A 25,315-nucleotide genomic window follows, 5' to 3' on the forward strand; every position below is an offset into this window, starting at 1 on the left:
AATATCATGATGCACTCCAGGGCTGGCATCACACACCAGCTAAAGACCATCTGGATATCCCCCCTTATGATGAGCATTCTATAAATCAATGAAAACATAAAATGTCACTCATATTTTGGTAAATTCGAATATATATCCCCAGTAGTTTGGCCAGATTCAAGTCAATAACGGAGTGTGCAGTCATCCAATAGGCAGCATCCTTATCGCATGCTTAGCCTTAAATAATCGGTGTATATTTACTCTTCTTGGGTATATGCACAAATGTCCAGTTCAGACTCTTTATTACATGTTTAGACTCAAATGCCCATTGCAGCTCAATACATGAATATATATTTAAATGTTAACATAAGCCATCCTATATGCAGTTTTAGTCACACATTCAATATGGATTCTCTCCATGCACAAGTGTAGTATCATGCTTTGAGTGCAGGCTCACCATACAGATCGGGGCTCATATGGACGCTGCAGTCTGTAGGTTTTCCCTCAAACACCCAGGACAGACAGGCTTCCTAGGCAAAGGCTAGTCTCAGATGCACAGAACACAGTGGCGTAGCTAGCTAGCCCTATTACTGGGGGGGACAGTGGGGGTGTCATACTGGTGAGATTCGGCGGCAATTACCGCCCCGCGACGGCCGCAATGTACCGCGGGGATGGAGTGCTAGTCGCCCAATAGACAGCAGGTAAGAGCAGGAGGAGGTCACCATCCCCAAAACTCGTGCCCCCCCCCCCCTTGCTTCGTCACTGACAGAACAGTTTTCCATTCACAGATTTAGGCTCAAATGAATGGTGAAGACTTTATAATTCATGCCACTCCATCTCACTGATATGATTTCAGGGCTACTATGACACAATTAAAGATCACATAACTATCTTCATTCAAAAAATTTCGATTTGCACATCTTACTGATATAGGAGTACTGAGGTTCTCTACCACCCAACCCCTTATTCTTGACTCTTCTCTGACAGGAAGCTCACATCAATCTTTTTCCTGCACTGCACTGAACATAACTACTTATGCATTGTGTCTCTCTCCCTGTAGCTTGTAAAGAAAATAACAACTTTATTTCACATAGTGCTTTAATGCCGCAGTTTCTGCAGTCTGCATGAGCTATATTTAACAAGCAATAAAGTTACCTAATTTAATTTAATTCAATACTAGTAGGTCGGTAATGCAGGGATCAGACATAAACTGTACCCAATGACGATTTTAAAATGTGTGTGGCTTTGCAGCACACTAATAATTTTCCTCATGCACATTTCACATGGAAAGATGTGCTGAAATGTGCACACGAAAAAATGTTTGACCCAGGGGAAATGTTCAGAAAATGAGTGCGATAACTGGGATTCTCCATGCTGTCTCTCATTTCAAAACTGGAAACTTTGAATGAGGAGTATAACTTGTATTATTCAACGATCTACCTCATTATTATATAGTTCTTCAGTGTTTGTTGTTCGTGAATTCTGGAATTTTGAATATGATCTGTGAAATACCATTTGTGATTGAATGTATGATACTTGTTATTTTAATAGTATACTTTTATGATTCTTTTTTTTGATCAAATAAAGTTATTTGAAAAAAAAAAGAATGAGGAGTCACACTGCAACATGCAGTACTGGATTTGCCCTCTGGCAATTTTCCTTCTCTGTATTCCCAGCCAACCTGTGGCCCTGATGGTACTTAGTTTACTGAGTTCAGAAGGATAAATTGGCCCTACCAGGATTCAGACTGTTGATATGCAGGTCCCACCTGATCTGGTCAAGACGAGCTTAACTCGCTGAGTCATCAAGGTCTTCATTAAATGTTTGATTCTTTGTCCTTAGAGCCCGTACCTGGAATGAAGGAGGTGGTGCAGCCCCCATTTGTTGCCGGGATTAGAGGAGGCTCAGTGAACTTGACCTGTTGCTTGCAAGGGGAAGAAGGCAAGATACTACGAACAAATGTGTACTGGTACTTTACCATCAACAACGAAAACGAGCTCATATACCTGACGTCCGAGGGTTGGCACAAAGACAGACTCACTCTGACCAAAAGTGGGCACCTCACCGATAAATCCATCCAAGTGAGCGGCCTGGGCTTCAATGACACAAGGATGTATATCTGCAAGGTGTCGGTTATTGACAAAGACACTTTCAACTCCAGTACAGTGACAGGGAATGGGACGCAGCTCCTGGTACACGGTAAGCTAGAGTCTGTTCCTCCGTTGCCTGACATCTTAATCTAGAAAACCAGGCCTTTTAAAACATATTAACACAGAACTCCAGTGGGTGTGTTTTGGATGGGAAAGTGTGTCCAATCCTGTTCCTAAACTGAATTTTGCATCAGGAGCCCCATGGACAGCTCTTGTTCCTGAAGGTCAGAACTTCATTTTTATCTGTATTGAGCTTGATGTAATTCAGTTGTTGATGCAATTCAGCATGTTCAAGGCAGTCAGCTCCCTTGAACATGCTGGTGTTGAAGTTGGTCCTGGTGGTGTGGTTGTTGTCTGTGAGGCAGAGGATGAGCTGGGTGTTGTTTGCATCCCAGACAATGTTGATTCGATGGGATCTTATGAAGTGGGCAAGCAGCACCATGTAGATGTTGAAGAGGTTGGAGCTCAGTGATGATCCTTGACAGACTCTGCAGATGATATTCTAGGGTTGAATGGTGTAGGGCGGGAGGCTGATTAGCTGGGTTCCGTTGGAGATGAAGGCAGTCAATCAGCTCAGGGCGGGATTATGTATTCTGCAGCTATGAAGTCTTGTGATGAAGGTGCTGTGGGAAATGATGTAGAATGCTGTGGAGAGGTCTAGTAGTATGAATTCAGCAGTTTCTCCTTTGTCCATGATGGATCAGATGTTCAGATGTGAGTTGCTGCTATGACAGCAGTTTCTGAGCTATATTTTTTGATGTAACCAGAATGAGATGCTTAGTACGTGGTGTTGTTCGAGGTGGGTGGAGAGTTATTTGTTGATAGCCTTCTGCATGACTTTGGATGGAAAGGGCAGGAGTGAGATGAGTCTGCAGTTCATGAAATCTTTTGAGTCTGTGCGTATTATGCACGACCTGTCTCTTACTTGCTCTTTTTATCCTTCACTCTCTCTCACTCCTCTGTCCTATGCTATCTGTCTCCTCCTTATTTCTCTTAAATATTCTGTACTTTCACTCCACTCCACAACTTCTTCCTCAGTATTTTGCTCTGACTCCCACTCTCTCTGCCTTGTTCCCACTCTTCTTTTATCTCTCTCCTCCCTCTTCCTCACCCCTGCCTTTCTCCCTCCCTCTTATCCTCTCACCATCTCCACACACACTGCTTTCCTTTGCCCTAATCTCCCAATCCATCATTACCTCTCTCACCCATTCTCTAGTTTCATTAGTTCTCTTTAACACAAAAAGACATGTTCTTACTCTTACTGTCTTTCTGAAGACAATCAGTCACGACAGATACTCATCAAACTGTTCAGGCACCTGACCATTTGTAAGATAGAGCCTATTTTAGAAATATTGTAGTTTACTGGGTTTTCTGGGGCATTTCCTTTCTCACCTGGTGTTCAGCTAGACGTTTCCATACACCAGAGTAATTGTTTGCTGCTATATTTAAAATTATAACAATACCCCTTTAAAAAGGTATTTGTCAATAGCATACTTGCATATTGAAAGTCCAGTCCTCTCACTTGGTGGTAATCCCATGGATAATCTTATTTCTATACTCTTGTATTCCTAAGCCACTTCATACCCTCACAACACACATGCACCTACATTAATAAGGCTCTATCTGGATTTCGGGTGGTATTTATAAGCCACTCAGCCTTTGGCCTCGTGGTTTGTAAATGTCACCAGAACCCCATGATAGTGATATAGTTCCATATAACATAGTTACCAACTATGTAGTCTCTTTCTATCTATCTATCTATCTATCTATCTATCTATCTATCTATCTATCTATCTATCTATCTATCTATATACATGCTTTTAAATTAACAAAACCTTTCAAATTCATCAGTTATAGTTATCTCAAGTAACCATAACTTTTGCCCTAAAGTAACTATAATATGTGCGCCTCTGCAGTAGATCTCTTACATTGGTCACTGTTTAAACAACTCAGCACAAACAAAATGCATAGATCAGTGTTCTTCTTCACTACTTTTTTCTGAAAAAAAAATGACCCTTCCATTTATCCTTTCTTTTTTCTTTTGAGGTAAGTATGCCAGCAAAGCCCTCTAAATCAAAGCGGAGGCGTCACTGCGTGACACATTTTACCGTTGAGAAACTGCAGATGTTGTAATTCTGATAATGCCAGTAACTCCTTAGGCAGACTTAATTTTAAATACTTCTTGTACGCCCTCCAGAGCACGGACGCACTTTTTGGCTGATTGACCTGCCCTCAGCGCCTCTCCAAAGGATTCCTGTCACTTCTTGCCGCACCCGCTCCGCGGGTGCCGCTGCGTGCATTTCACAACCGGGACAGAGGGGAAGGACTGCTGAGTTACCGGGTGAGTGCGGTCAGCGGGGCTGCGAGCGTGCAGGGGACTCCATTGCCCAGGAGTCCCTGCAAGACCACTCACCAACTTCCGGTCCGCTCTCCCCGCTGCCGCCCCCCGCCCTTTGCAGCTGTGTGTGCTTAAAAACCCTCACCTCTTCTCCTCCGGCGGGACGCCCTCCAGAGCACGGACGCACTTTTTGGCTGATTGACCTGCCCTCAGCGCCTCTTCAAAGGATTCCTGTCACTTCTTGCCGCACCCGCTCCGCGGGTGCCGCTGCGTGCATTTCACAACCGGGACAGAGGGGAAGGACTGCTGAGTTACCGGGTGAGTGCGGTCAGCGGGGCTGCGAGCGTGCAGGGGACTCCATTGCCCAGGAGTCCCTGCAAGACCACTCACCAACTTCCGGTCCGCTCTCCCCGCTGCCGCCCCCCGCCCTTTGCAGCTGTGTGTGCTTAAAAACCCTCACCTCTTCTCCTCCGGCGGGACGCCCTCCAGAGCACGGACGCACTTTTTGGCTGATTGACCTGCCCTCAGCGCCTCTTCAAAGGATTCCTGTCACTTCTTGCCGCACCCGCTCCGCGGGTGCCGCTGCGTGCATTTCACAACCGGGACAGAGGGGAAGGACTGCTGAGTTACCGGGTGAGTGCGGTCAGCGGGGCTGCGAGCGTGCAGGGGACTCCATTGCCCAGGAGTCCCTGCAAGACCACTCACCAACTTCCGGTCCGCTCTCCCCGCTGCCGCCCCCCGCCCTTTGCAGCTGTGTGTGCTTAAAAACCCTCACCTCTTCTCCTCCGGCGGGACGCCCTCCAGAGCACGGACGCACTTTTTGGCTGATTGACCTGCCCTCAGCGCCTCTTCAAAGGATTCCTGTCACTTCTTGCCGCACCCGCTCCGCGGGTGCCGCTGCGTGCATTTCACAACCGGGACAGAGGGGAAGGACTGCTGAGTTACCGGGTGAGTGCGGTCAGCGGGGCTGCGAGCGTGCAGGGGACTCCATTGCCCAGGAGTCCCTGCAAGACCACTCACCAACTTCCGGTCCGCTCTCCCCGCTGCCACGCCCCCTTGTCTACCCGATTACCTATTTATTGACCTAGTTCTCCCGCAGCGCGGGACACAGCCCGGGGCGAAGACCGGGCTAAGAGCGGGCCGTTTGAGGCCGTTCGAGGTCTTAGAGGTCTGGGCTGGGCCGCGTCCCTTGGCTGCGTCTTTGTCATCCTCTTTGTTGTTGAGCGGGTATCCTGCTACTTGTGGTTTTATCCTCCCTTTGACTATCATGTGCACCCGTGTAACACGCAGCAAAGCTGCAAGGGGGGCTAGTAAATCCAATGGGACTTTGGACGACTTTTTAACTAAGACTAACCTGGCCATAGATGCAGAAATTACAAAAATGCAACATAGGGTCTCCCTGGAGTTGGATGCTGCACGAAAATTGTCCTTAACCATTGCCACCTCGAAGAAATCTTCACTAGGCAAACTCGCTTTAGCCCTCACTCCAGAGCGCATAGCAGGCCCCCGCCCCCTACTCACATCGGCAGATATACATCACTGCCCATCCCTGTCTCCATGTGACCACGAGAAGGATCTCCCACCAAATTCCAAGGAGGAGATCGCGCTACCCAAATGTGTAGCCGGTGTTAGTGCACAAGCAACAAGTAAGTCGCCTAGGGCGGCTACGAAGGATAACAAAAACACCAAAAAAATGGCATTACAGCAAAAGAAAAACTTGGCTAGGTCTGCCTTCGCCCGTAAAAAGGCAAAAATTGCGAGAGCCCAGTTTTTCAATTGCCGCCGCCAACTAGGTGCCCCTGCTCCAGAGGCAGTATTTGATAAACCCCACACAGTTAGTTCCCACATTGATTTGCATGTAAGTGATACAAACCAAAGTTTGGCGGGAAATGGAAGGGCTGAACAGGTTGAATGCCTGGCTGGCTTAAGCAATGCTGGTTCAATGGAGGGTAGACTGAGTGAGGATGGGAGGGACAAGAGAGGTGACGAGGAATTCGTTCAAACGGTTTGGGATACCCTTAAGAAGTTACTTATCCCCCTGGAACTTAAACTATCCAGAATGGAAAATCATCTGCTTGAGATGGACAGGACTATTGTTACACTGGCCAGCCTTAGCCTCAAGCAGATGGATGCAAGACTTCCACAGGGAGAGGTACCCCCACAACCGATAGTAGCAGAAGCATCTTATGCTACCGCCCCGGGGCCCAAACCTACACCTATACCTAAACCCCGCACTAAAACCATCCCTATCCCAAAAGCTAGGTCTGGCCCTGCTAAAGATGTCCCAGCGCCAGTCAAACCTAAGCACACAGCTTCTTGTGTTGGGGTCGATTCACACCCCCAGAAGACTACTGCACGTCCTAAACCTGTGCCTGCAGCTGACCCGCAAGCCAACCAACCTTCCCTTAATACCCAGCCATCTCTCGCTCCTGACCCAAACAGACTCAACTTCCGAGGCGGCTATATTGATTTACCACCGGAAGCCACCCCTTATGTTATAGTTTTGGCCGGTGTACCTACCCTTGACCCATCAGTGAAAGAGGACCATTGGTCCCTTAAGAACAAGGTAATACACTGGCTTAACATAAATAGACAGCTCCCTAGCCACCAAAGAAGTCATGTACTGATGGTACGCAGAGTACCATGGGTTGGACCGAGTCATAAATCGATCATGGGTGACTGCATTGTGGTGACTTTTGCCGATCCTCACACTGCACAACACCTTTTTTCATGGGCCACTAGCGAAGATGATCACACTGTTGTAGTCAGACCCCTCACTTTTTTCTATCCCCCTAGGAACCAGCAGAGGATGGGTGGGGCATGGTCAACAATACAAAAGTCTGGGAATAGGGGATTTGGAACTGGGGGACCAAGTCAGAGTGCCTGGTGGCACGGTGTTCCGACATCCAATATGTTTGGTTGCCTTGAGGAGGTTGACTGACTCGGGGTGGCGAATCCAAAAAAGAAGAAGCTGGTAGGCCCTAACACACACTCCACTAAAGGAAACAGTGTAGCTTGTCTGAAGTCACCAGTTGCACAGCAGATATCACCTGTTAACGCCTCCAACCCCCCCCTGACTGAGGTCGCGATCTCAGCTCTACCATTAACATGCAACATCAATAACTCTGTAAACAGCAAAACCAATAATCCTGCTAATGTTATAAAAATTGCTTCATGGAATATAGCGGGACTCCGGGGACGCCTTGAGGACGGCGATTGGGCAGATTATATCTCATCCCACGACATAATCCTCTTTCAGGAAACCTGGTCAGTTGCCCCCTTGTTCAGACATGGTTATTTAAACTTTTACAAACCAGCTGTACAGGGAATGAAGGGCAGGGCCTCGGGTGGACTTACCATATGGCTAAGGCAAAGCTTGGGATTCACTGTTAGAGAATTAGAAGGGACGAACCCGGATCTACTTTGCATATCACTATGCAAAGAGAACTGTATGGATTTAATTATCATTAACATCTATGCTAGAGGCTGCCAGGGTGGTCGGAAACAACCTATCATTAACGATCTGGAAGATCTTTTAAATGAGCACAAAAGCGACCAGCTCACAATAGTGGCTGGCGACTTGAACTGCTCATTTGAACCGATCTTGAACCTTGCGGAGGATGTTTGCCTAGAAGAAGATCTCACTTGGAACATCCCCCCGCTATCAATCACTAAGGGAGTTAAGGGAACAGAGGCTGCCCTTAACTGGCTTGGGTTCTGTCTAGCATGGGGCCTTCGCGCAGTCAATGGTCGTAGCGTCTCTGACAAGGAGGGAAAGCCAACTTTCGATAACGGATCCTGCTCTAGTCGTATTGATTATATATTAATCAATATTGAAGCCTGGGCCTCTGTAATAGATATGATTATTGATACCAGGCCGGAGAGCGATCATAATCCTCTCTCATTATCACTTATGATCCTAGGGTTAGGGCCCCCTCAGGTGGAATCAGATTGTCTCACATCTGACCTCACCTTATGCGACAACAGAAGGCGGGTCAAATGGTCCAGAGTGGCAGCTGACCCTGAGCTTGTTAACCAAATTGAAGAACTGGTCCTACGCACCAAAGAAAAAATGATAGCACCCTCCCCCGTTGACACACCTATTTCTCACAATGTTGACCTTCATGAGGCGTGTTTTGCGTCCATTAAGGAACTGCTCACTAGGCCGTGCCGTAAAAAGAAGGCTACCCAACTGAAGGGTTGGTATAACAAAAAGTGTAGAGATGCCCATGGTACCCTTATTACTGCCGTTAAATCTAGAAACACACTCGATATTAGAGTAGCAAGGCAGGTTTATAAGCGCACAATATGGGAAGCTAAAAAAGATTGGGACGACTCATATTGGTTAGACCTCCTCCATGCATGCGAGAATTCCAATCAAACCAAGTTCTGGGAGACAGTTAGGCGGGGCAGGGGTATTGATACACTATCCCCTGAAAATCATGTTTCTGCGGCAGATTGGGTTAAATTCTTTTCTGCCCAATTTATTGACCAAAACGCCCTTCAGCTGACAGAAAGTCCTTTACTAGAGTCTATTGCAGCCACACATGGGGACAAACTTACTTTTAGCACATTGGACACGGAGCACGCTCTAGGTTCAATCCAGTCTGGGAAGGCACCGGGCATTGATGCCGTCCCAGCCGACCTTTTTAAACTGAACTTGGATCTGTGGGTTCCTTACATAACTATTTTAGCAAACTCTATCACAGCTGGGGAAAGGATACCGCAGTCCTGGAAAGGGGCTGAGATCATTCCGGTCTTCAAGAAAGGGGATCGATCTTCACCCAAAAACTATCGCCCCATCAGCTTGATCGATACTATACAGAAAGTGGTCTCACGAATGGCTCTTGCTAGAATCCAGGGGTGGATGGAGTTAAATAACATACTCTCCCCCATGCAGGCAGGGTTCAGATCAGGTACTAGCACCCTTGATCAGGTGTTTCGCCTAACTATGATCTACTGGAAGGTGGTCCTCTTGGGCGGTGGTGTCATCTATGCTGCCTTCGTCGACCTTCGGTCGGCATTTGACCTTGTTCCCAGAGCTAAACTCTGGGATGCCTTGAGAGATATGGGTCTCCCTTCTGAGTTACTAGATCTGGTCAGGCGCCTTCATGAGGACAACTTTGCACATGTAAGATGGGGCAACCAGGGTCAGGTGACCACCAGCTTCCCTGTCGAACGAGGAGTCCGGCAGGGTTGTGTGCTGGCCCCTACCCTGTTTCTCCTGTTTATTAACCGGGTGGTTGCATTTTTTAAAGACATCAATACTGATGCACCTATCCTGGGGGGGTCAAAGTATCCCATGTTGATATTCGCAGATGACACCCTGCTTCTTTCAAGGACTCGAAGTGGCCTACAGGCCGCTTTGAATAGATTTTCTGAATTCTGTGCCATAAACGACCTCCAGATCAATGCTGATAAGACTAAATTTATGATTTTTAATAAAAATAAACCCATTTCCAGTTCATTCACATTAGAGGGTGTTCCAATAGAACAGGTTAAAGCCATGCCTTATTTGGGCGTGACCTTGGATCACCAGCTAACCTGGAAACCCCAGCTAGAGGTGCTAACTCTTAAATTTGTCCGCCTCACAGGATGTTTGTTAAAGGAGCAGAAAAAAGCCTTGACAAAACGTATCGCACCGGTGTTAAAAATATATGAGGCCAAGGCGAATGCTGCTACCCTTTATGGTGCGGATATTTGGGGATACAAAGGGTTGCCGGCTCTTATCAGCGCGCAGAATAAGTTTCTGAGGAATCTAGTGGGGCTCCCCCAATCCTCTCCTACAACACCATTGCTTCTAGATTTGGGTTGCAGGCCTCTGGATGAGATGGCTAGATACCGTCTTATAGCCCTATGGCGTCGCCTCTGGACGAGCCAAGAGCTTAGTTTGTTTGCCCAGGAACTAGGTGAGGTTAGGGCTTTATGGGGTGCACAGAAGATCCCTTGGCTACAGGAGGTCAAACGAATATTATATTCTATGGGCCTCCCAGAGCTATGGTTGCAGCCAGAAAGCTCTATCTTCCCATCGAAAGTGGAATTTAGAGACCTGTACTGGGCCGATAAAAAATCTGCTTTAATCATACTTTCCTCTAGCAACAACCTAACAGGTCAGTTTCTTATGCATAAGATATCCCCATCCCTTGAACCTTATTGGGACCTGATAGGCAAAACACTTGATCGTAAATTGTACCACCAATTTCGAGTGGGAACTCTGCCTATCAAATCTTTTACTGCAAAGTGGGCAAACAACCAAAGTAACAAGTGCCCCTTTTGTCCCGATCAGGTAGAAAGTCTAGGCCATATATTCTTTGCTTGTCCTGTGTACATATTACCCAGACTCAAATGGTTGAAGCCAGTCTGCGAAACACTTAATTGCAGAAGTAGCCAGACAGCCCTTCTTAAATTAAGAGACTTACGAACTACAAAGTTTGTGATTTGTATTGCAAAATTTTTGGGCTGGCTGTGGCTCATCCGTGCTAAGAAACTGTAAACTGTAAATTGTAAAACGTCTTTTTATTTTGTCTTAAATGGTACCAAACTGTTATACTTAAGCCATTTCTCTTTTATCTGCTAAAACTATGGGGAATTTAATGCACAATTTTATCAAACTTGGGAAATGTTTTATTATACATGTATTTGGATGTCTTTTATGAATTTTATTCGAAATAAAGACAAATTGAACCTGAACCTGAATACTTCTTGTAATGAGAGCCTATTTAGGGTCAGTGCTTAGGTCACAAAGTCAACTCTGAGGTTTACCTAATTCCATAGGAGAATGTGTTAGACTGCACGGATATATTTTAGGATTTCCAGGTAAGCGTAATGCAGTTGAAAAGTGGCACAGAAGCATTTAATTAAATGTCCAATCCAAACTACATATGCCAAAGTGACTTTACATGTGCAGAGAGTTGTAAACAATGACAAATGAACGTTGCTCTAGCGATACTCCTTTTCTTTCTCCATTCACAGGGCCAATGAGCATAGGAAAAGTGGACAACGACACCTCTCTGATGTGCCAGGTAGAGGCTGGCATGGTACAGGACATTGAGATTGTTTGGAAGGAGGGGGACACCCATATTCCAGCAGAGACCATGACTGTAGTGCAAACTGATCTTACCGCCTACCTCTTAACCCGTAGGCTGAAAGTTAATCTTTCAACTGTGAATCATGTCAACGCCAGGACCTTCACATGCCTGCTCCAGCACAGAACAGAGGGATACATTACACACTACACTATGGAGGTCCCAGAGAGATGTAAGTAAAGAACGTTTCATTATCCCTAATTAGAGAATTCATTTATGTAAAATCTGCTCCGGTTTATATTCATTTAAAACAAAACCTGAGGAAATGCTACATGCCTCTGTCCGTATTAACACAGTACTCTATATACTGGATGAAGAGCTAATCCAGTGTATATCATTTTTCGTAAATATAGCCCATAACACTTCCTCAATTTAGATGCAAATACCAGAATACAACCAATTAAAGATAACAGCCGTACTAATCATGAGGCACCAAGTGACAGCTGACTTGAAGACACTATGAGGCATTCACGCCAGAACTATTACTCTACTTCTATGGTAACACTGCACTTTTTCCATGCAAAATGTCTTGAACGTGTGCAAAGAAAATTTTGCCCTTTCTGATTTTTGCAGCTCTGAATGGAGGAAAATATGGTATTACAATATCACCCTATCCTGAGATTTGGAACTCGGAATTGAGAGGTAATGCTACGCCTAATCAAAAATGCGGGTGGTCATATCAGTTTTACTGGGTGAGGTACAACTTTCCCAAGTACAAACCCTATAGGAATTAGGGCTCAAGAGTAAAAATATGATCAGCTAATAATAAAAATGACTTATTTTAATTTTCTGGCCCTCTCTGCAGGGTCACCCCTCAAATGTTTTGGCTTTACCCCTTCTGTTTTTATTTTTTTTTTCAAAACACTTTTTATTGTGTTGTACAGCCATACATACCCAGGTAGGACCTGGTATATTGACATATACATAGATATGACAAATATATTTGCTGATATCGACAGTTCCAGGTCTAAATACAACCTACTCTCATCTGCCCACTTCCACTCCAGCCGTTGTAATTGAAGATATAAACTAAAAACTTCCCCTCCAGCAACTAATTTATTATCTCTGTACCTTGTGAAATCAAGGGAACAGACTCCAGATATAGACCTCGGTAGTCTACCCATTTTCCCCATATCTTAGAATGTTCCTGAGGACATGCTCTTACTTGGTAATTTCAAGCCCATACAGAAATCCATTCCCTTCCGCCACACCTTCACCATATGTGGAGATGAAGCCCTCCACTCCCTGGCTATGTCACGCTTCGCCCCTGCGAGCCCCAAGAACAATAGATGGCATTTATATCTATTGCTTCCTATGCCGTCTGTAATTTGCTAGAAGGCTAGTTTTAGTGAGGTAGGCACATCCCACTCCAGGACCTCGGACAGTGAGCTCAAGACCCCCTGCCAGAACCTCTGAAGGGGAGGCCACCAGGCCGGCCCTCCACAGTCTATGCCTAGGAAAGTAGACCCGGTGGAGGTATTTAAATTGTAAAAGTCGAAGATGTGATGCTATGGCCGCCCCACATGGGGATTCAAATACTTTAGTCCAATCATCCTTGTCCAGCTGTCCCAGATCACCCTGCCAGGCCTCTCGAAGTGTCGCCAATGTGGTGCGACTGTCAGTAACTATTGTGTTGTATATTTTGGTAATCTTACGATTGCCTAGGTACTCCATAAAAACGTTTGCATAGACGGGGTTGAACTCTGGCAGAGCATCTAGGTGTAGAATTGACGGTGAAATGGCATGCCTGATCTGGAGGTATTTGTAGAATTGTGTAATGGGCATATCAAATTACCTCTGAAGCTCCTGGGACGATTTTAAAATCGGTCTCCACATGACCACGCCCCAGCACAGACATACATGTGTTCTCCCATCCACTAAATCCAGTCAATGTCGAGAACTGGTGCAGAAGACCAATATGCCACAGGGGGGTTCCCTGGTCAATCGCCCCCACTATCCTAGGTGGTGCAGGACCTGCCTCCATAGCGTAAAAACAGTTCGTGTTTCAGGGCTCGTAGCATCGCTCCAGAGTAGATAATTGTTTTTTTTTTGTTTTGTTTTTTATCCTCATGTCACCACCGATTAGCACTGTTCGAAGCGCCCATCGTTAGTGCCCAAAATTGGTTACTGATCAATTAGATTTACTGGGTTGTTTTGAACTTTCTACTGCCCTCCCAGTTAATGAATTGAGAGGGTGTAATCATTGGACAGAGAAGTCATTCAGTATTTTAGCAAATTCCAAAATCTTAGACTATTTTTATCCATTTCCTTGAAAAACCCACAGAGTTCTTCCAACACCTTCCAAGAAGGGGGTTCTGATTGAGTCCAGAGGTTACAGATTTATCTTCTTGCTAGTAGTATTAAGTAAATAATCAAATATTGACAGTTTACTTGCAAATCATATCAAAGGTTCTCCCTGAGCACTCTAAACCAAATTAATAAACAAATGATCTTCAATATACAGAACATTTTCAAAATAGCAGGAAGACAAATGTATTCCAGTACTTATATTCATCCACTCAATAAAGTCCTTGTATTCCAGTTAGATTTTATTCATCCAATGTTCTCTTCAAAGCGCAGCCAACACGTGTTTCGTCGTGCTATGCAAAGCACAATGACTTCGTCAGGGCTGTCCTACAAGGTCACAACTGAAAATCCTCTGTTATTCCATAAAAAGTCCCCACAGTCAGTATCCGTATGTACGATGTCCAACGCCGTAAAGTCGTAATCATCAAATATCTCAAAATCCTCTATTTGTCATTCGTTCCCCATGTTTTCAACTCAAAAGTTAATACTCTTCCGATCCTCAGCGTCGGTTCCAAATCTCCCTGATGGCTAATCACCAAGTCTTATTCGTGTACATCTATACACTGTGTATAGATGCACACGAATAAGACTTGGTGCCCACTGCTTACCAGAATTCTCCCAATTTTGAACAGTTAGCAAAAATGTGCATGCCATCTGCATCTCCGCTGCCACATCAGCTGCACTTTGACTCTGTGTCTCCTTTCATCTTTCCCAGCTTTTTTGGGGTCCAATAGATTTTATGCAAGGTAAAAAAGTGTTTTTTTCTGTAAAGCAGCAGGTTTAACCACCAAACAAAGTGTAGCACAAGATACTTGCCATAAATCTGCCAACTCCACTTCCGGCAAGCATACATCCCGTGCACTATGTGGGGATTTCATTTCCACCAGTTCTGCATCCAGGAGGAATTGATACCAAATTGCCACCTCTTTTTTCCTTGCCGTTGTGGTCTGAAGTTCGAGCTCTATTTGTTTTGAGTCACTATCTAGCCCATTTTGACTCTTGAGCCAAGCATTAATCTGGTAGATTTTAAATCTGGCTAATACCCCTTTGGTCTTGTCATGCCAGTAGCTCCAAGTTAATTTTTGTCCATCATCGACCACTTGACCCCTTTTCCTAACATCTGACTGTTTCAGTGGATTTGCTAAGCTATCTGATAAACATTCCGAGGTATCCTGGAGAATCCCATATGGAAGACAGTCTGCTGTAATAAGGAACACCTAGAATTGACCTTATCTTGTACAACATTCTTGCCACTCACTGGAGGCATTTTAATCTGACTTTTTAAAAAAGGTTTGAAGCCCCATACTTATAAGAGAGCACTTCTCAGATAATCCCACCAGCATGGTTTTAAATATAAACACTATTAGAGGTTCATCGGGTCATTGTAGAAGCATTCTATTGTTTTTAAGTTGGAACGCCCAACAATCGATCTCAAGGTCAGGAAGACCCATGCCTCCTACTCCAGCTTTCCATCTCAGCTTTTTCCATGAGAGGCGTATTCCTCTACTAGCCCATGTAAAGGAAGAAATCTTCCCCTGCAGCTTCGGGAGTGTTTTTTTCTCAAAGTGCAAGGGAATATTATCAAAGAGAAAGGTGAGTTTTGGCAAGATGGACATTTTCACCAAATTATTCCGGCCATAGATCGTAAATGGAAGGTTGTGCCATATTTTTAGTAAAATATCTATCTCCTTTCCTACTCTTTCCAGATTACCTTCCACTATCTTCCTTTAAATATTTTAATCCCCAAATATCTCAATTCCTCCATTCATTTTATTTCTCCACCATCTTGGATCCAAGTCATTAATTCTGTTTTTTGTTTGTTTGCTGCATATCCGCTAGTTTACCCTATTCCCTCACTTCCACTCTAAGATGTGGTAAGGTCGATACTACGTTTGAGGTATAAACCATGAGGTCATCAGCATAAAGCGAGATCTTCCTGGGTTATGCCCCAATTTTAAAAGATTTAACCTCTTCATTTAACCTCAAACTTTGAGCAAAAGGCTCTATGTAGAGATCCAATAATGCAGGTGACAAAAGACAACCCTGTCTTGTACCTCTCTCAATTTGCACAGAAGAAGACAGAGTATCTTTAACTAGAATCTTTGCAGTTGGAGCTCTATAAATTTTAAAGATAGTGCCTATCATATTTTTACTCAAACCAAAATGTTCTAATATAATCTTTAAATACCTCCAATTAACGCGCTAAAATGCTTTTGCAGCATCTATTGTGGCAATTGTAAGGGGGGCATTCTGTGTTATGGCTAAATCTATGGAACCGATCGAAGAATAGTTGAGCTCATTTATATATCTCCCAGGAAGAAACCCTTTATGGTCTTGATGAATCAGCAGCCCCTTTACTTTATTCAAACGTGCGACAAGAACCCCAGAAAAGATCTTGTAATCATTGTCAAGTAATGATATTGGTCAAAATGATTGGCAGTGTGTTGGATTCTTGCCTGGCTTCAGAATTAAGGAGATTACTGCTTCGTTCCATGACATCGGAATTGGGTCCCCATCTACCAGGATAGAATTGAATAGTTTTACCCACACTGGGATAATCTCTACCCTTAATACAGAATACAATTCGGAGGAAATCCTGTCCTGTCCCATTTTTTTGCTTTTTATTTAATGTCCACGATTACACTACCAACGACTTCTCATCCTAGGTAGAGGGTTTGAGCTTCTGTAAGCTTAGGAAGCTGCTTACTTAAGAAGTTAGTAAATGCAGCACAGATTTTTTCACTCTCCTCCACTATGAGCCTGGTCTCCTCTTCCAGAATATTCCCTATACAATTTTGATTTCTGTCCCACCTTGCTTTCCAAGCCAAAAACCTTCCACAGCATTCCCCTTGTGTAATATCCCTGGATTTGCTCACCTCCCACTGTTAAGTGACTTTCTCCTCCAATTTAGTTCTAAACTTCAAATGTAAACCTCCCAGCTTATCTGCCCACTCCTTTCTTACTCCTTCCAAGCCTTTGTTATCGTTTAAGAGATTCGCTATTTTGTCTATCTCCTCATCTATTTCATTTAGGTACATTTTCTCTTCCCTAGCCCAGTTTACAGTTACATTTTTAACAATACCTCTTAACCATGCCGTATAGGTATCCCATACTGTGTACAGGGGGGCTGACCAAGGGGTGGGCGGAATTTGCAAAAAGGACTATCACGGAGAGGGACGAAAATTGAACAAATCTCAGTGCCTCTCCGCGATATTTCTGTTTCGCAGAGCCCGCCCCCTGGCCCCCGCCGGCCTCCCGCTTCCCGCCCACCTTCCCGCCTGCCTTATAGTTATTAATTATATTTACAGGCTGTAAATAAAGTGAAATAAAACTTATCTTATTATTGCACCACAAACTTCCTGATCCGGCTTCTTCTTTGAAACTGCGCATGCGCAGGCTCCCGCACATGCGCAGCTTCAAAGGAGAAGCCGGAGATGTGAGACTGCATAAAGAGATTGTAAGTGGGGAAGCCTATAAACGACCGTTGCTTGGGAAATGTGAGCGTCAGGTGTAAAGGCATGGCATTAAAAACAATATCAACAACATGAAATTGCCCCAGGAGAACCACCTCCCGCCTCCCTCCTCAATACCTCAAAACTGTTGATGTATCTTTCCCGGCGGTGGGGTGGGCACAGCCCCAACGGCGACTATGATCCCCCACCAAAGGATCCCACACAAGTGTCCCAGAGACATTTAAGGGTCTTTGGAAGTAAGAATGTCTCTAAAGGAATGTAAGATGAGCACCTGCAGAGGACTCTAATACCATGCTATGTGTAAACTATAAAGACAAAGGCCACCCTTACACTAAACCCAACAAGTGATCAGATAAGGATGCCCATCAGTCACCACACGGAACCGCCCTTCATCATTTGGGTTCCTCTTAAGACCACTGATGGTGTTATCTATTGTCTTTCACATGGAGGGCTAAGATTGTTAAAACCCTCACATGGTCAGATAGATTAACGTGGTCTTGCTTCTCAACTAAGAGGATGTTAAAGAAGGGGACTGATGTTGTAGTGCAAAAAATAGTGAAAAAACAAAAGAGAATGTGTGTGAAGTAAAATTAGATGAGGGGGTGCTGAACGTGACTTTATTCTGTTGCTACCCACTCTACCAATATTAAAAAGTAGACAGGGACAACCCAAATATTCTTGGATCGTCTAGATGTGTTCTAGGGTCAACATGTTTCAGCAATTCTTGACACAGATTGTCATTGCTTTCATCAGGACCACAGTAATCTATTTGCTACTACGAACGAGTGCTCTTAAAGCAAAAAAAGGAGTGCTCAAAACAATAAATAAATTTCAAAACCGATACTTAGATCACCTGTATCCACTAGATGTCTGTATCGGTAGCTTCACCTTTCCAAGTGGGGATTGCTAGGAATAGTGAAAACATGGAGATATTAAACAGAAGTCTTGTTAGCAAAACACTGCATTCTTGTGCTTGTATAAATGTACTACGTTTCAACTATACAATCCTAGTCGTAAATGACATGTGTTCAAGCACAATCATAGAAACATCTTATATAGTGCTAGAATCTCAACATTGGATCGAATTGTCAAAATAACCAAAGGAGATGACATCTTACACCACTTGGAAGATGTATGGACCTCACCCCAGCTGGCCACGGCTCAGGGTTAAGGACCGCTCTGAAAAGGGGGGCAAAGAACAGCAAAGCTGAAAATGCCACTTATATCTCGTGTATTCAGACAGTCAAATATAAGCGCTGAGTAGCGCCATCTGTTGTTTCACTCAAACAGTTTAGCTTACTTGAATCAAAACATTGTATTGGAGTTAATCACCATCAATTAACACACTCCCTCTAGACGTTGCACAGTTGTAAAACGCGCCTCAACCTTGTGTGTAAATATAGAGACATAGTAACGGATCTGTTAGCCAATATGCAACACACTCACTGGGCAAGTTGTGATGCTAACCCCAATCCTACACGTGCGTTCAAAAGCAATAACCCCAATTCTACATGTGTGTTTAAAAAAAAAATAATAATATAAAAAAATAATAGAAGCGAGTGAAAGCCTCCATGAGCACACGATCGCAAAATGCCAGTAGTTCTCAGAGGAACGCCCTACCTCTCCGTCGGTACTTTTTGTCGGCGTCTAAGCCGATCAGGGAGGTACGGGAACTTACTTGGGCTGCTGTATATGACGCGTAGCGTCATTCGTCAGAAGTTGGTCACGTGGGTTCTCTCGCGCGTTGATACACTACGCGCAATTGGCTAGATGTACAGCCAATGGACACAGAAAACTAACGTTGTCCGAAAAAGTAAACAAACCAGGATGTTTTTGTTTATTTACTCGAACAGGCATGCAGCAACTTCACATTGCGCACCTAGGTTATAAATAGGCTGTGGGGTTTTAGGTTTAAACCTATAATAACTGATAAAACCCCACTGGAAGAAAAATAGCCCTCACCGGTTAAAACATATAAACACTGAAAAAACACCTGGACAACCACAAACTAAATGCCATTCATGTAACTTTGTTATACAAGCTAGCAGTAAGAAAGACTGGCTAACATTATTCTGCTTGAGTTTTGTTCTTTAGGGATGCCACTAAAATATTGTTTCTTCTTCCTTTCACTTTTTTCAGTTTTGTGGCCTTTGGTCTAAAGATGCAGGGTTTAGTTTCATGTTTTAGGTCTAGTTTAATTATTTTATAAACTATAGAGAATCAGGACATATCAAACTCATGTTTGATATTTTGGCTGCATTTGATTCTTTCACTGATAGGTAAAATGGCTGGTTTCACAAAAATCTTTCCTAATATGTGTCATCACATTTACACACTGAGAATGGGTAAAAACCCTTAATACACCAGACCATAGTTTCTAGTGGGTCAGTATTGATAGTAGGTGAATTGCCAACACCTCAGACTTTAAATATTCAATGCAAGGTATAGTGACAGGTATATATATATATCACCAAGCATCTGGGATAGTGGTGAAAACATGACACCAAACTTTTGGAAAACATGGAACGCAGTGTCACTTGTAATGCTCTGCAAAAAAAGGTTCTTTCCAAGTTCAACAAAGATTGGAGTGATATTGTTTGTATTTGCAGTGATTCAGCTACGTGAAGTGATTCCCTGTAGGAGATCCTTGCCACTTGTTAGATGGTATGCTGAAAGCATCTTTACAATCTTCAGAGTTAATGAGGGTTGCTATTGCCTTTTTAGTCCATTCTGGTGCACTGTTTTCTTATGCACAGGAACTTAAACACAAATATTTATCATTTTGTGCTTTATGTGGCATCAAAGAAAGAGTCATACCAACTGTGTCCCTTAGCTGAAGGTTCTCAGCACAAGGGGCTATGAATGCTGAGAGGGCCTTTTCACAGAAGTTTACATGAGAAGGAAAGAGCGAGCGCACATGACCCAAAGGCTCACTGAAGAAGTATTGTATGGTGTACTACAATAAGATTAATTTGCAAAAATCTATTTGGACCTCATATAAACTATAAGTACACTGTCTATATACCATGTTCTTTCAGTGCAGAAAGCAAGCAATAATAAAAGCAAAACGTTCCATAAACACTGGAAAAACACTTTTTCTGTTGTTTTTAGTGGCGCGAAAATGTGTAACCACTGAGAACAACTGTTTTTTAAGATATTCAAAAAAACTGAAAAAACCCCACCAGAATTTACCAAAAATAGAAACTGAAAACAGGAAAGCCTAGTTATAAATAAATAAAGGCGCAACGCATGATGCTGAGTGTATCGCCACCCTAATTATAAACAAGGGGGAGGGGGTGCATGAGTGGTAGGGGCGGGTGAGTGCCGGGCAGGGGTAGAAGAGTTAATTATTAGGTGGTGAGAAGATGTCCAGTATGTTATTAAGGGAACTGTTGTGTATTACACAGTATAAATCTGGAAGGGTGTTACAAAACTAGTGTGCCTAGAATTATAAATGGCATATGTAGAAGTTATGCATACAGAGTTTTGAGTATACATACAGAATCAAGCAAGGGCCGTAGTCGGTCTCACCAGGATATTTTAAATGAAAATTTCTTATAGCTGACGTGAGATACAGCATGCTGGAAATAATAAACTGACCCACGGTATGTCATCATTGAGCCCTACCCGATTGGTGCCCAATTTGAAAACCCACTTCTGTTCTTTTAACAAAAGAAATCTGCCAATGTCAGTGATGTGTGCCGGGATGTTGGGTTGTTCGATCACTGCCCACTGGAATGCAGTGGATGGATGGCGTGCCTTCAGGAAGTGATTTGTTCATTTGGTGGCTTGCCTCTTGCACCTAATGGTGCTCTTGTGTTCAGATATTCTCACTCGAATCTTACGAGTGGTCATCCCCACATACTTGAGGCCACATGGACATGTAATAAGGTATACCAGATTGTCGCTGTTACAGTTCGTGAATTTATTTTGGATCCACGGTCGTGTGGTGCCTATGTCTATTTCTGTGGACTTCTTAGTTTGTGGGCAGGAATGACATGACCCGCATGGATGGTGACCTTTCACTGGGGGAAGAAGGTCCCATAGCAAACCCAGAACACTGGGTTCTTTCGTGCGTGGTCTAGTGTGGACCAAACGATCCCTAAGGTTGGGACCTCTTTTAAAGGAAAAAAGAGGCGTCTATATCATAGACTGATCTGAGTTCAAAATAGACCAATGGCGTTTGACTGCTTTCTGTATCCTATTGGATAGAATCCCAAACATGGCGACAAAGGTTAACCTTTCAAGGGGAGGCTTTTGGATTGGTGGTTCGAACAGTGCCGAACGGTTATTGTTCCTAGCTCTTTTGAGGGATCGTTGTACCAATCTCCTTGGGTATTTCCTGGAAATCAATTGTTCCTTAAGAGCCATTTAGTGGTTTTTAAAGGCTCCAACACTGGAGCAGTTCCTATGAACTCTAAGAAACTGTCCATTTGGCAAGTTCTCCCGCAAGGATTTGGGGTGATAACTGTCAAAGCATAACAGGGAGTTCTTTGCCAGTGGTTTTCTATAGAGTTCTGAGTGTAAACCTTCTGGAGTGGATGTGATGAGTAAATCCAAGAAAGCCAATCTGTCTTTTCCTATCTCGATGGTGAAGCGAAGGAAATCATTCCTGCTGTTTAGCCATCCCAGAAACTCTTGGTAACTCTCACTTGTGCCTCGCCAAACCACAAGGACATCATCGATGTACCTTCTCCAGGTTCTGATACATCGAAGGAAAGGGTTGGTGTTAGCCAGCACATGGTGCTGTTCAAACGAATGAACATAGAGGTTTGCCAGGCTGGGAGCGTAAACGCTCCCCATGCTGGTGCCCGATACCTGGAGGTATATTGTGTCCTCGAATTTGAAAAAATTGTGTTTAAGGGCCAAAGTTGCACAAGCCATAAGGAAACTAACAGGAGTTATACTTTCCAGTGTCCTAGATTGCAAAAGGGGCTGGATAACTTCCAGGGTTTCATCTTGGGGTATTGATGTATAGAGGGCCTCTACATCGAACATGAACTCTATTTCAGGCAAAAGGCGTAGTACATCACCCGTGTCCTTTAAATACGTTGGCATTTCTTGCACCATTGGGCGCAAAAAGAAATCAACAAATGTTGATAACGGTTCAAGGATCGAACCAATGCCCGATATTATGGGGCGGCCAAGTGGCGGTCTTTGTTCCTTGTGTACCTTTGGTAAGGCATAAAAGTAGGGGGTCACAGGGTGCGCAGTGCACAAAAAAGAGGCTTCTTGGGATGTAATCCATCCTTCAGATAAGGCTTCCTCCGTCATGATGGAAATGGTGGTCTTGAGTTCCTCAGTCGGATCAACATCAAGGGGGCGATATGATTTCCTATCGCTCAGTTGGCGGAGACATTCAGCACGATAAGTGCTAGTGTCCAGGAGGACGATGGCTCCCCCTTTGTCCGCTGGTTTTATTGTTAATTCATGGTCTGCAGACAGTGTTCTCAAAGCCAGTTGTTCTTCTTTGGGAAAGTTGTTAAAAACATTCTCTTGTTGAGTAAACAGATCCTCTATACTCTTCTCAAGAGCCTGCTCAAAGGCCAGTACTTTTGGAGGCATGGTATGTGAGGGGGGATTAAAGTAGATTTTCTTTTTAATCCCGTGTTGGTCTCTCGTGTCTCTTCCACGTCAGATCCCTGTTTACTAGCAAAGAAAAAGTGTAATCGGACTTTGCGTAGAAATCTAGCTAATTCAAGACGTGTTTCAAAGTGATCGTTAACACCTTGGCTGCTAAGGGTTTTCCCCTCCCGTGCTGGATCCTCATCCAACCCATTGTTTATGACGAGCTCAGCTCGTCATAAGCACAGCTCCACTGTGCCTCATGACGAGCTCAGCTCGTCATGACCAGGGAAGGGGTTAATATGTGTTGGAACAAAGCCTAATCCTCTATTCAGGGCTTTCTCTTCAGTTTGTGTCAACACATGTTGGCTAAGATTGATCACGAGCCCGGTTCCAAGTTGGTTGTCGTTTGGTACTTGTTCTTCGTTGTTGTACTCCTCAAGTTCCTGGTTGAGGTTGTGGGAGGGCTGTAATGTACCTGCGGTTGCTGTTGACCTCTCTTCCTGCCTCGCGACCGTCCTCGGCCTACGCCTAAAAAAGGCTTGCCAGAGAAGTTGTTCGGGAATTGAGGTGGGAAGGGTCCCATGTGTGGTTGAAACGGACCCATTTGTTGTGGTCCCATCTGGTGAGGAAAAGAAGGCCCACCATATTGCCACGCATTAGGGGGCCACCACATAGGTGTTTGGTTGTGCTGATTGCCCCTACAGTTCCTCCTTCCTCTACCTCTTTGTTTCGGACCTTGATTAGTAGACCCGGTGTCACTACCTGAGCTATTATCTTCAGAGCTTGAAGTTCCATAATTGGACCCATTTTTACGTCCATTAGCAGTGAAATCAGGAGGGACATATGTGTTGCTTGTGTACGGGTATACCTTATCAAATTTAAATTTCTCCAGGCCCTTTCTGAATTTCTCGATTTTAGCCGACAGCGTAAATTCTTTGAACTCTCTGTTACTTTTATTAGTTTCGTCTTGGTTTTTCTGAAAAGCTTTGGTGGAAAGAGTAGTTTTAATGTGAGGCTCTAACAGTTGAATCTCAACTAGTATTGTGTCCGCAATTCTTTTTGATGTTTAAATGATGAGTATAAGCCAGTCCCTAGTACATCGCCAAGCGATGAGGGACCGATTTTTGAGGAACTCTTTATCCTTCAAGAACAATCTAGGACTATTGGTGACAATAAGTCCAGTGGGTGCACAGGTGTTACGTAGATATTGTGCCATCACCGTTCCATGTAGTGTAGTACGTGTATGTGATTTCTTTAGAGTCAGAATTTTACCCCATTCATCTTCATTGCTAGTTATAGCTACAGGTAATGTTTCTAATAGATCAGGATGACTCGCCAGGGCAAGTTGTAAGTTATCCTCATCAAAGGAAAGGCCCTGATTTTCGGCCATATTTGAGGAAACAAGTAAAAGCGAAAAGGCACTCAACAATGACGACCAAACACACGAGAGAGCGTATGCCATTTATAATTCTAGGCACACTAGTTTTGTAACACCCTTCCAGATTTATACTGTGTAATACACAACAGTTCCCTTAATAACATACTGGACATCTTCTCACCACCTAATAATTAACTCTTCTACCCCCGCCCAGCACTCACCCGCCCCTACCACTCGTGCGCCCCCTCTCCCTTGTTTATAATTAGGGTGGCGATACACTCAGCATCATGCGTTGCGCCTTTATTTATTTATAACCTAGGTGCGCAATGTGAAGTTGCATGCATGCCTGTTCGAGTAAATAAACAAAAACATCCCGGTTTGTTTACTTTTTCGGACAACTTTAGTTTTCTGTGTCCATTGGCTGTACATCTAGCCAATTGCGCGTAGTGTATCAACGCGCGAGAGAACCCACGTGACCAACTTCTGACAAATGACGCTACGCGTCATATACGATTCAGAAAAGGGAGTGGTGATGGACAGAGTATCTGAATTAAACAGAACACTCGTACCCAGTCAACAGATCAGGGCTTGATCCATCACCGTTTTTTAGCTCACTGCACCATCCCAGCTCAGAACCTGGCTACATGCAAATTAGTCTGTCCCTGGCCCAGTGCATCATGGGAACAGGGCAGACAAAACTACCAAGCCAATTCTTCACCAGAAAGGTTTCTGGCATTTCAGCCGTCGTCGGCCCGGCTTGCTTGAATCCTGATGGTGCAATGAGCAAGGGACTCACATCTGAGTATACCCTGCCACACCTATAGTGGCCAAAAACGATTCAGAAAAGGGGGTGGTCGTTTTGTCCAGAAGAGAGATTGCAAGTTGTAGGATACTACAAGGCGGGCCGAGTATAACAAGGCATATTGCAGTTTCAGGGCACGGAGTTGGACCTTTGCCTCCACGAAGGACTGACGTTGTTGCTGAACCATCTGCGAATAGTCTGGAAAGATCATTATGCTGCATGTACAGTAAAGTAA

The 25,315-nt window shown here is 44.2% G+C and overlaps 1 protein-coding gene across 2 annotated transcripts in view; it reads left to right on the forward strand.

The window, feature by feature from the left end:
• The window catches only part of LOC147701382 (nectin-3-like), a 166,883-nt gene that overhangs the window by 106,580 nt on the left and 34,988 nt on the right, over positions 1-25,315 (forward strand). For both annotated transcript variants that reach the window (XM_086930071.1, XM_086930072.1), the window contains 2 exons: positions 1,822-2,178; positions 11,440-11,724. In XM_086930071.1, coding sequence (XP_086786197.1) covers positions 1,822-2,178; positions 11,440-11,724 — 642 coding nt within the window. The remainder of the gene's footprint in view (positions 1-1,821; positions 2,179-11,439; positions 11,725-25,315) is intronic.

Source organism: Lissotriton vulgaris, chromosome 7 (assembly GCF_964263255.1).
Source record: "Lissotriton vulgaris chromosome 7, aLisVul1.2, whole genome shotgun sequence".
In the NCBI taxonomy this organism is placed as follows: domain Eukaryota; kingdom Metazoa; phylum Chordata; class Amphibia; order Caudata; family Salamandridae; genus Lissotriton; species Lissotriton vulgaris.